This window comes from Montipora foliosa, chromosome 1 (assembly GCF_036669935.1).
Source record: "Montipora foliosa isolate CH-2021 chromosome 1, ASM3666993v2, whole genome shotgun sequence".
NCBI lineage: Eukaryota > Metazoa > Cnidaria > Anthozoa > Scleractinia > Acroporidae > Montipora > Montipora foliosa.
Genome location: NC_090869.1, coordinates 59,590,394 through 59,602,893, shown reverse-complemented (window position 1 = coordinate 59,602,893; position 12,500 = coordinate 59,590,394). Strand labels below are relative to the sequence as shown.

Below are 12,500 nucleotides of genomic sequence, written 5' to 3'. Positions count from 1 at the left end.
AAACTAACTGGCTCCGCACCGTCCAGAAGAGATCTATTAACTGTACCCCGGTCCCTTTTTCATAAACGTCCGGGGAACTCACAGTTTCTTTGCAAAGTGTGGAGGTACGGAGCTCCTGATGTTACAGCTCGAGTTATCCAGCAAATATGACCGGCTTGGTGTGATTTCTCAAAACGTCTTATGGTGTACTGAGCCACGAAGGAAATACCTTACGGCAGACGCATGGGCAGAATGCAACTGACAGAAATAACTTAATTATGAATCGAATTAGCCAACATATCTTAGAATTAATTGGTGACGGAACGACCTTGATAGACAAATTGCTCATCTTCCACTAGACGTGGCTAAACGTCTGTTTATTTAACTCTTTGGCCGCGTTCTAGTTGTGGCAGTTGCAGGCGGTTCGACTGATGACAGAAATATCTGGAGATAGAAAGAAGGACAAGAATAAGAAGAACGTGCAGAGCGAGTTTGTGCCCCCAGGAAGCGAAAGCTTTCGAAAGAGCAGGGAATCACTAACAGTGTGGGTGTGAAACTTCTGACTAAGAATTATAACATAACAAAAGTAAAGCGCGCCCTCTGATTGGTCAATAGACCATATTCGTATTCTCGGAATTGGACTAGAACTAGCTTGCAATGGAGGCTAATGCGGAGGAATATATTTAAAAGTATTTGCATTTGAAAAGATTTCCCGCATTCAGTAGCCTCCATTGCAAGCTGGTTCCAGTCCAATACCGAGAATATGAATATGGTCTTTTACCCATTTATTATTCACCCACTGGTGAATGGTTATGACGAAAACACTGACGCGCGCGTGCGCCGGGAAAAATGCTTTTCCTCAAACTGCAATAATGACGGACCAGTGTGCCGCCGAAAATTTTGAAAACTTTTTGCAGCTTTATGAAAAAAATAAACGGTTCAGCGTGTACCATCGAGTTATAATTGCACTTGGTAGGTTTGCTGGGTACTCAAGAAGCTAGAGTCCACTCGCATCGTGTTACCTTACGCTTCATTCGCGTGCATCTATAACTCGATAGTACACGCTAAACCTTTTACCATTTGTTAAATATTAGTTGAAAGTGAGTTCAAGTCCCGCCCGGACCAAAACTGAACAGAGCGGTTAAAAATGGAGAGAGATTTTACTCGGATCGGAGCCCCCTCTCTCACAGCCGCGGTCTTTGTGGTCTATTCTTGACGATTGCGTAAATATTGGTGGATATTAGGGAGCTTAAGAGGGTGGGGGTGGCTCTTAACTGCCAAACCGTTGCTATGAACCCCTTCAAATAGTCATCTCTCGAATTCCTTTAACTCTACAGTTATCCTTTTTTGCAAAGTGTGCTCTTTTTAACATTCCTTTGTCTGCTGTGACTCACAACCATATTTGGTAAGTCACGTGACCAAAACAGAAAATGCCTAAAAACTCAACGAGTTATTTTAACGCAACAGTATGAGAACATTCTAACAGAAAATCTATAGCATGGATTTTAAAAGAAATTACTTCTCAAAAAAAAATATGACGTCCTAAGGCCCTCCTTTCATACAATTTTCAAAATATCAGTTCCATTTTTTTCTCCAAATAGAAATTCTATGCTAGAGTTTTCGAGTTCCCATCCGGTTAAAAAACCACCTCTCCCTTTCGTTTCCTGAGAGCTTTTACCTCTTTTTCACTAAAACGCACGGCAGAGGACTGGGACTAGTTGCGCATGCGCCTTTTGATTGAACTGATGTCAGATTTTCATTGAAAAACCATTCATGCAACCTTTTTGCAGGGCTCTTTGATTAAAAAGCTTCCCCAGCAACCATTGCATTTCTGTAGCTGAGTGCCACCCCCCTTAAGCACACGCGTTTATGAGACGCGGACGGCAACCAGAATAGAACATTTCGCGTGCCAAGACGGCGGTGTCTCCCAGACTTTTATACTAATCATCTCTAACGGAGGAAAGATACTTGGCAATATTAATTTGTTTTGTGTCAAGACAAGTTAAAAGGGAAAACAGCTCACTTCCGGTTGTCGTCCGCGTCTCAAAAATGCGCGTGCTTCAGCTGCCTCAAGCTACTCTGCAAGGACAATCAGTAAAGATTTATAAATATTTTGTCATTTTTCAAAGTTGGTTTCCAAAAGCGAGGGTTGTCCTCAACACACAAACTGAATCAGCTCGAGCATTTCACAGGAAAAGTCGATTACTAACAAGCGAAGTACTGCAAAGGGAACTCCTTGACGGACTGGCATCTTATTCTGGGGGAGAGGATAACGCCAGATAGTAGCTATGCTGTTAAAACAGACTTCAGTTTCTCAATTATTCCTGTGTGACGTTACTTTGTTTGCTTTTAGGCTGGATCGAAAACTGATTGCCTTGACGGAGATCTGCCGTGGAATTACATATACCGAAGCAATTCCAGTGTGGGAGCACATCTTTGCTCCTCGTGAATACTTGAACACGCAACTGGAGGAATTCTTCACAAAGTAAGTGAATGCAAGCTAATATGTCGGGTCTACATTTTGACCAATCGCGTTTGTTGAGTCTCAGCTTGTCATTGGTAGGTCTGTAAACACAATGGTCCAGTTTGATGCTGACAACCTAAGGATTGCGCGACCTTCGGAACTGCTTGGAAATGTCAAGGTAACTCTTTAATGTTGAAAGCGCAGTTTTCGATTGTGATCAATGACATAAAGGCAGTAAATCCACCTAGTAATTGTTTGGTTAAATATGCTGACGAATCTCCTTAAGTATACCAGATGGCGCTAAATAGACCAATTTTGGTATATTAAAATTCAATCCAAAACAAAAGACATCATCTCGAGGCTCTGGGGAATAAATATAAGGATTTGTATGAGTTTATTCCCCAGAGCCTCGAGATGATGCCTTTTGTTTAGGACTGAATTGTAACATATCGAATGTGGTCTATTAAGTCAAGCAGATAGCGAGATTGAGGTAAAATCTATAATGGAATGGGCAAAAGATAATCGCATGAGTCTAAATCTAGGGAAAACATGGAAAATGTTAATGAAAGGGCCTTATGCATGCTTCCGTTTCGATCATGTTGAGCGGAGTTCCGGTAGCCGCTCTACAGTCCATAGAATACGGGAACAAGGTGAAATAAGCTGTATGCCGTTTCATTTATTGAATCCGCAACTTTTTCTTTCCGGATTAAAAAATATTTCCATCCACACGTAGCGTATTCAAATCGAATTTGCCCGTCCACACGTATCCGAAAGGTATCCGGATTCACTCTAGTGCTGAGGAATCCTCAAGGAAACAGAGGTAACAGAGCATGCGCCATGAAGCCCTCGGCAGCCATCTTGAGAACTGATTTCACGGTAAGGAAATGGGCTCGATCTTGTCACGTCATCCGGATAAAAAAATATCTGGATTTGGCGTCCACACGGTTCCGGATTCCTATTGGATTAAAAAATATCCACTCTGGAGAGCGTATTAAAAAAGTTCCGGATTCGCCAGATACGTGTGGACGGACGCCGTATCCGGAAAGAAAAAGTTGCGGATTCAAAAATACCCAGATACGGGTGGACGGGGCCTTAAGGAGATTCAGGCCCCGTCCACATGTATCCGGATATTTTTGAATCCGCCAACTTTCAGTCTTTCCTGATTCGACTTCCGTCTTACGTATCCGGCGAATCCGGCATGCGAATCCGCAACTTTTTTGATTCCTTTTTGACTCTCTAGAGTGGAAAATTTTGAATACTCAGGGCTCAAAATTAACATTTTTAGTAAGGCGCCAATTGGCGACTGATCCAAAAATTTTCGTCGCCAGATCTTAACTTTTAGTCGCCATTTTTTTCACTGATATTTTTTTCTTCATTTTTCTGATGATCATGTACACATGCAATCTTCTTCATTGTCGCAAGTTTAGGTACACGTAAGCTTCTAAGACTGAGATACTAAAACTTAAAAGGAAGCAAGGGCTCGTAAAACATAACATTACGCATTACGAGGTAAATAATCAATGTGAAAGCAGCTTTAGTCACGTTTCCTGTGCTTCCTCCGCTTTTGTTAAGTTTCCATGTAACCTCGAGTCTATAGCTTACATAAATAGACGAACCTGAACATAAACAATCACCAGTTTTCCATATTTTCAGCGTATTTTGGTATTTAAACGGTAGATATAGGCATATTTTTATCCCCTAAAATTTTTTCATCTGTTCGGATTTCCTAGCTGAAAGTGTAGTGATCCGAAAATTATAGGGATCAAAACTTACCTTTTCGAAAATTTCAGCCAGAAAAAAGGCTCCCGAAAAATCTAGGTGACCTTTTTAGGACAAAAATCCGTTAAAAATGGGCAATTATACATTTTGTAGATGTTCGAAAATCCTAGGACAGGCAGGGAAGCCAGAAATTTTAGAACAAATGTTCCGAAAATTCTAGATCTCAAATCGTCTTCCGAACAGATATTTTCCGAAAATTGACGTTGGGTGCCCCTGATGGAGATCGAAGAGCCAGAAGAGTCGTAGGTTTGTTTTGTTATTTCTGTGCGCATAAATCGTGGATTTTATCCAAAACTACGGTTGATTTGCCTTTGAGGTTAAAAGGATGAAGGAAAAAGGTGAAGGTTAGTCGCCCACTGGCGACTAGCTCTAAAAATCTAGTCGCCAACGCTTGATTTTTGGTCGCATTGGCGACCAGTGAGTCGCAATGTCGAGCCCTGATACTCAAAGAATCTGGAATCGTGTGGACGGTCGAATCCGGGTAGTTTTTAATTTCGATGACGTTACAAACTCAGATAGATCCATTCTTTACCACATAATTATTCAACATGGCCGCTGAAGGAAATTCTTTTTCGGCCAACTCGCCAATCTCGATACCAGAGCCCGTGATCTTGTGGCCGGCGGCCAAGATACAGAGCTCTTGGGGAATCAATTTGAGAGACGATTCTGATTGGTTGCTCTTTTTGTCTGATTGAGTATGCGAAAAAGAAACGGAAGTGAACGGAGCTGGGTGGACGTAGTCTCCACGCAACGCACTCCGCAGGCGTTTACAAGTGAAACTGCTGCAAATAAAAGTTGCCAATGAAATGGCTGACAACATCCTAACTAAACCCGCGTACGCTTCTAAAACAAAATTCTGCCGCTGCTGTTGCAAAAGTTTGGCTGCGTATGAACACCATGCGTTGTTGTTCGGAGGAGAATCTCGGGACGAAGGAATTGCAAAACTATTTCTGGAGATTACGGGGATCGAAGCCTGCGAAAATAACGGATTTTCGCGGTATGTCTGTTGGCAATGTTCCCGAAAAATAGAAGTGTTTGAACAATTTAAAGCCCTCTGCGTGGATTCCGATAAAAAGCAACTTTATGAAAGTAGGATTTACGACGAAAAAGAGGAAAAAAAGCTTTAAGAGAGCTCTTTGGGTCCGGCAAAATCGCGGCCAATAGAGTATATGCGTACTAAAACCGGAAGCCCAGTTTTTGGCCAAAAAACTTATTTCCCCAGCTCTCTGAATTTTGCCACTAGCCAAAAAGGGCTCACCGGCTCTGGAAACGAGATTGCCAACTCGTATGCCAAATGGTACCAACCAAGTCTCTCCCTCAATTGAAGGATTATTCTTAATTGTCACTTTCTTCCCAGTAAAGTATTATCGTTCATTTTGGACACTGAGAGCTTGATAGGAATCATGGGAAATGAACATATTTCTTTTAAAAGCCGGACCTAAATGTCTGGCCTCGCAGGACTCGAACCTGGGAACGTGTGATTAATAACTCCTTCACTTAACCACTAGACTACCACATCACTTAATGCGAGGATGTTATGTTTTATATGTGTCAATAATTTTTTCTTCCAAAAATGCCGCTGTAAACGTGTATTAACACCCGCTAAGAAGCAAGCTTACACAGTGAAAAATGTCGGTTATCAAACTTCAAGGGAAAGCTAACCATTTTAAAATCAAGCTTCAGACTTAACCATTATTCAGCAATGATTTTATATATATACTAATTATGTTTGGTAAATAATCCACAAATTTTCTAGTCAATTGATCTTTAGTGGTTAAGTGGATAAAAATAGTTCCTTCAAAGTGGATGCTCCGAGTTCAAATCCTCTCCAGGGGCTGCTTTTCCTTCTTTTCTTTTTATTTGCTACCACAAGTCCCAGACAAGTCCTGGGACAGAGTGATCAAAATGGAGGATAATACTTCATTTAAGGCAAACTGACAATGAAGGATAATCCTTCAATTGAGGAAGAGATCGTAAATATCCCGATACGTGTTGACAGGACCTCGGTAATTCAGTCCGCAAAAACACTCGGCGCAGGTCGAGGACCAAAATCTCAAAAAGCACAAAATCCATAAGATGTTCGAAAATTTTATCGCCATTTCGTGGCAGTTTGCCCACGCGAGTGAAAACCAAAGATAACTTCCTTTAACGTTCCCAACATGTTCTCAGAATTGGATATTAATTTTTTGTTTGTTTGTCCTAAATATTACTTTACAGGAAGCTTAAGCACGCGCGTTTTTGACCCGCGGACGGCAACCGGAAGTGAGCTGTTTTCCCTTTTAACTTGTCTTCACACAACCACATTTGCATTGCCAAGTATCCTTTCCCCATTAGAGATGCTTTGTATAAAAATCTGGGAGACACCACCGTTGGCACGCGAAATATTCTCTTTCGGTTGCCGTCTGCGTCTCAAAAACGCGCTTACTTAAGCTCCCTAATTGCCGAACCGTATCACGGATGGGATCAATGTTTTCGACTCTACTTGTTAACTTAGCAAAGGTACAGATTGACGTCGGAATTTGCCGGTGACAACTAACAACGCAACACGTTAATTTTCTGTGAAAGCAAACTGCTTGTCATGTCTCACAGTCATTTTAAATTTTGACCTGTATTTTTTCCATAGGCGATGATGGCTACTCTGCGAGGTTTAGAAAACTTCAGTAAGTTTAAGTCAATTTTGAATTGCTTGTACGCATTTTCCCGCCATTGGGGTCAGCTGCGTGCATTTCCTTTGCGTTGCGATTGTTTAATTTGATTTCTCGCGACTATTGTCTTCGGGAAAAGATATTTCTCTGCTTTTGTTTTGCTAGAATCAACTCAAAATAGTGATAAAAAAAATAGGACATCTTTATTTTCACACGATAATGTTTAAGCTTGAGTAGCTTGTGGGGCCGTGCACAAATGAAGTCAAATCAAATTAATACATATGGTTTTTGAGGAGAGGGGAAAACTGGAGTACCGGGAGAAAACCTCTCGGAGCAGAATAGAGAACCAACAAAGTCAACCCGGGTTCGATTCCCAGATCCGGCGTCATACATGAGCCATGTATGACGCCGGATCTGGGAATCGAACCCGGGCCACAATTGTGGAAGGCGAGTTCTCTCACTACTGCGCCATCCTTTCTCCCTGATCAACATGAATGTTCTACCTCTAGTGTTTTCTTGTCAATAAAGCCCTCCAACTGAAAGTTGTGATATTCAAACTTGGTGGACGGAAAATGCAACGCTAATACCATTCCATTTCTTTTTTTTTTTTTGTTTGCAGCTGGTGTTGACATGGCTCGTCTGTTTAACCACGTTCTTCTTCAGCAAACTCAACCGGAAGATAGCCAGGGCGCCATTACTATCACCAACATGTACTCGACGTGGTTAGTCTTGAAATCTTTATCTTTCGTTGTGAAAAGACAAGTAAACTTTTTCGGCGTTGTCTGAATTGTCAGCCTCCTTCTTATCCAAGCGAAGGGGAACATTTGTCCTTGATAATTGACCGCTTCCCTTGGAGGCCTTTTTAGAGTCGATGAAGCGAATGGGGCCAGACCAGTTGGCTATCTACCAGCGTAGCCAAGAATTTGTGTCGCAGATTTCCAAGGAGAATTTCAGGTGTTGGTGAGAGCCAGAGAAGCACTTGAACCTGGAAACACCAGTTTGCAAGTCATATGCCCTTACAGCTCTGTTTGTCCCTTTATTTTGTTCTTCGTGCAATAGCCTATTTGGCAGTGACAGGTTTTAATTCTAGCGTTAATGTTTTGAATCTCTCTTTAGGTATTTGGATGTCTTTTTGTGTCCGGTTGTGGCAGAGAACATTGTGTTTTCCTGACCATGTGCGGTTTCTCCCTTCATTAAATTGTTCTACGCGTAATGGCCTTCGTGGCAATGACGGGTTTTCGTGCTGGCGCTAATGTTGTGAATCTGTCTCTAGGTATTTGGATGTCTTTTTGCGCCGGGTTGTGACAGAAAACATTGTCTTTTCCCCTCGTCGTTGCTCATTTGTAAACAAGCCAGGACAGTCGTTCAGAGCCGAGGAGTACACTGATGTGAATGGTAAGTTGGTCGTTGGGCAAAGGCTGGAATCACGTAAGGGGAAACACGAACTTTTTTATAAGTCGTGTCTTTCATTTCGACAGAGACACTAATTATGAAAAAACTTCTTAGTGCTCTTGCTTGGTTCGTGAGTAAATAAACAGCCTGAGCATGCGCGCTTCGAAAAATGACGGCCTCCAAACCTTATGCGCATGCTCAATAAGGACTTTTAGATCGGAGGATGAGGACGGCTGCGAGTACGAGTTTTCCGTACTGAGCATGCGCATGCGTTCTCAGATCTAAAGGTCCCTAATGTCATCCTAAACAGTTTTTCTGAGGACTACACTGACACGGACGATCGTATTTCATTTGATTATGATACGATACCTGGGTTCAAACCATTTATCATTCTCGTCACCAGAGCCTGGAATCTTATGTCTGCGCATGACCCGATGCTCTGAAAAACTCAATGTAGCAATCTCGTCGCCATAGTCCGCTTTTCTTTTGGTAAGCACCGAGAACACGGACTCTGGCTACTTCCACGGCAGGGAGTCCGCAAATCACGGACTTGCGGCAAGTCTGCGCACGCTCAGAAATTTGAAACGACAGTGGTTGTCAACAGTTACAAAAATGGACCTTCACTACGACTGCGCACTGCGAATTGGTCCGAGTTCGTGTTCTTGGTGCTGACCAAAAGAAAAGCGGACTCTGGGGACGAGATTGTCAATGTAGGAGAACATGCTCCTTAGGGTTCGTAAAGCCAAAAATTGGCTCTTTGATCCTTAAGGCGCCTGTTCACTCCTGGTGCTAACATAAATGTACCAACCAGAGACGCTTTTCATTGTTCTTCACGAAAACCAATGAGAATACACTTTGTCTCAGGGCTGTTCAGAGCTCTTCTCTTCCTCAATCAGGCGCAAGAGAGAAGAGCTCTGGGGTTGAGATTGACCATTTATGATTTTCGAACTCATCAAAAATTACTAATGAGCTCAGTTGCTGGAGAATCGGACTTTCCTGCGGGAGGTACTTTGCTCATACAACCAAACGTGCTTTCTTGTTTACAGAACTTCAAGCTCTTGCGGAATTGCTCGGTGCGTATGGAATGAAACATTTAGGACAGAAAATGATGCTGCAAGTTGCTAGTCAGGTTGGCGAGATCAAGGTACGTGAGATACGCAACTTCTCATTGAGGGGGTGAATCTCACCAGCTGGACCTCATCAGCGATGCAAGCATTAAGCCCCTTGCGAGGAACTCCCAACATTGCTGGGTGTTGCATCTTGCGCCAGTTTGCACACCCTTTTGCAGGTTGTTGCGTGTCGTTCGGAATCGAGGCGCTTTTTTTGGGAGGCGTGCGCTTGTTCGTAAGTGGCCGCCATTTTGAAAGCACACAGCCGGTAGAGGATTGGGACGAGTCATACTCTCCTCCTCTCACTGAGTGCAATTTTCTTGACTCGCCTCAGGCCTCTGTTAGTCTCGCTATCCAAGATGTCTGCCGATAATTCTTACCAAAACAACAATACGCCTGCTTTGCAGGCTAGCCAGTATGTTTCTATTAATTTTTCGCGTTTCCAAAATGGATGCTGTTCGTTGTAAGGGCCGACAACGAGAGCGAAGATTTTAATTAAAGAACGTTGGAACACGTCGTAATGATTTATGTGTTTATTTTATTCAGAAACTCGTCCTTCAAAACAAAGACGTTTTGTTGAACTTGAGGACAAGTTTTGACAAACCGGAGCAGTGCATGGAGCAAGTCAGAAGACTGAAAAGTATGATATTAGAGTGGTTTTCAATTGAGTGTCGAAAGTAATTAAATAATAACTTTGGTTTATGATTACTTCACTCAGTGATTGGTTCAAAATTCCGCTCCCGCCATTTTGTCAGCCAATCAGAAGTGAAACCAAAACCAATCGTGGCTTGCGCGTGCACATTTTCCCGCGCTTTGTGTCGGCTTCGTGTAATTACTTCGAGTTTTGATTGGCCAAAGTAATTACTTTGGTTTTGGTTTTACGACAATCATGTGAAAACTGCTCTAAATGTGAATGCTACATTATGTGGCAAATACAATACACAAAGAATCTTGACCCCGGGAGACTTAAATTGGGTACAACATTGAGTTAGCCGATTTTCTCTATGTTTAAAAGAAATCGAGTGCAGTTCGGAATTGATGGGTACGAATTAGGATTTGAAAGTTCTCTGATGAGATCAAAACAACACGAGGATGTATTAATTTCGAATTACTTTGGATGATGACGCGATCTTTTTGTTCATACCGCACTGACTCACCAAAATTGTCTTGATATGTTGGACCTTTCATTCATCTTTGAAAAACGTTCATCTAGGATTGCGCACTCTTGTTTATGGTATCATTTATTACGTTTTGTTCCCTTTTTTTTTTTCAATTTGCTGCATATTCGTAAGCGCCAGGTTGCCATAATACCCTGGGACTCTTCGGAGAATATAGAGGAAGGTTTATGTCGGGCAATCAGGCAGTGACGAAAAACCCGACCTGGGATGCATTTTTCGAGGACTGGTTCGCACTAGTTTGCTTTTAAAGTGGTTGACATAAATTTCAAGGAAAAAGTGGGAAATCAGGGATCGTGATGGTGTGGTACGTTCGCTGTCGGGAAACGTGTCGGAGCTATTGATATACGTGTATGTATGTCTTCTCTCAGAACTTTTTTCTTCGGATACTTCGGCGTTATTATGTATAATTATCTCTTTAACAGCAGCATTCTGTTTGATTTACTGTATCTTTATTAATGCTTTTCTTTACTCAGAATGTAATTATGCACGCTGTTAATTTAAGTGTTTGTTAAAATTTTTGGTTTGTTGTCGAATCTTATGGGCTCTTTTCGCTTCTTGTGTCGAGCTTCCCATGTTGAGCTTAAAATCCTAGTGTTATAAATTGTGTCGTTTTTGTCAAGATTTGTGTACGTTTAATCAAGACCATTAAATTTTTACTGTGTTTACGTTTAGATATCGAGGATTTGGTGGTGAGAGTAATTATTGTGGGAGTAATTCTAACTTTCCGTTCATTGACTCAAGAAGCGCTTGAAACAGTAAGTCTTCTTGTTTTTGAACAAGCGGTTGGCAGGTTCACAAACGGTTTTCGGGACTTTCGAGAAAAGGGCCCCAGATCATTAGAATCTTTTGGTAAGACAAAAGAGGCCACTTAACGTCACCCGCATATTTATATTGCTTGTGATTATGCTAGAGCAGCCTTTTGTATTTGCATGCAAGTTGTTTCCTGGGGCGCGTTTCTCGAAAGTCCCGAAACTTTACGGGCCATTTTTGGGTGTCACAAGAACGTAGAGGATTTAAGTCGTAAAACTTCACAGTTATTTTTCTTTCCCTTGCCTTGAAAACACGTTAAAAGATCGGCTTTCCAAAACAAGCGGTTGGCAGCGTATCAAAAGCATATCAAAAGTAGCAGCTGGCGTTTTCGTGAATGGCTTTTCTTGCATGCCCGAAAAGTTTTCGGGACATCCCGAATAAACGGGCCCCACGACTATAGCATGGCTCGAAATCAAGTTTGCTGCAAAACTGTGTAAACTCCCCTTGGAAATCCCCGGGACGTTTTGTCACCAAGGAAGAACCGTGATTGATAAGGAAAAAAAGAAAGCTGTCCCAGGCAAAAAATAATTTTAATGCCGTTTACTCTAGTCTACATAACCGTGTTTTTTTTGCCTCTTACTCTTTTTCCTATTTAACAACCTCAACAGAGCTTTTAAGCTTCAAAGCGCCAATTTGTCTTGGTGCAGTTGCATAAATTTGAGAAACGTTTTGCGAGAACCTATTTAAGTGTCGTAACCATCTGAGGTCAGAAGAAACGAGAAGCTGTGCAGAAATCGAGTGACGTTTTTAAAAAAAAACGTTACTCAATTTCTGCACAGCTTCTCGTTTTCTCTTTCTTTAGGTAGTCATGGTCCGCCGTCGCAAACTATGTTTAAAAAGCTGATTTTAAATGATGTAATTCCCGAGTTGCAGCTGTTATCATTTCATTGTAATCAGGTCCTGCACAAGAGGGTGCCATTCTTAATGAACTCCATCGTGGACTTTAAGGAACATTTTCCTCAGGGAAACAACGATCGACCGGTGAGTGGAATCACTGTGTTGTGTTTGAATTTTCTCGCTTACTACTACCAAAGCGATAGAAAAAAGATTATATCGCTATAGTCTCTGTAAAGGTGTACGTTTTTAATAGTTTTTAAAAAGGTTTTGTGCGTGGCCGTACTATTTTCCCGCCACACTTCTCTAA

At 41.9% G+C, this 12,500-nt stretch overlaps 1 protein-coding gene across 1 annotated transcript in view; it reads left to right on the top strand.

Moving 5' to 3' along the window:
• Positions 1 to 12,500, top strand: part of LOC138002957 (nck-associated protein 1 homolog) — a 43,221-nt gene that overhangs the window by 19,260 nt on the left and 11,461 nt on the right. The window contains exons 22-31 of the mRNA XM_068848926.1: positions 384 to 523; positions 2,333 to 2,464; positions 2,543 to 2,621; positions 6,846 to 6,882; positions 7,487 to 7,589; positions 8,141 to 8,262; positions 9,306 to 9,403; positions 9,915 to 10,008; positions 11,219 to 11,301; positions 12,254 to 12,337. Coding sequence (XP_068705027.1) covers positions 384 to 523; positions 2,333 to 2,464; positions 2,543 to 2,621; positions 6,846 to 6,882; positions 7,487 to 7,589; positions 8,141 to 8,262; positions 9,306 to 9,403; positions 9,915 to 10,008; positions 11,219 to 11,301; positions 12,254 to 12,337 — 972 coding nt within the window. The remainder of the gene's footprint in view (positions 1 to 383; positions 524 to 2,332; positions 2,465 to 2,542; positions 2,622 to 6,845; positions 6,883 to 7,486; positions 7,590 to 8,140; positions 8,263 to 9,305; positions 9,404 to 9,914; positions 10,009 to 11,218; positions 11,302 to 12,253; positions 12,338 to 12,500) is intronic.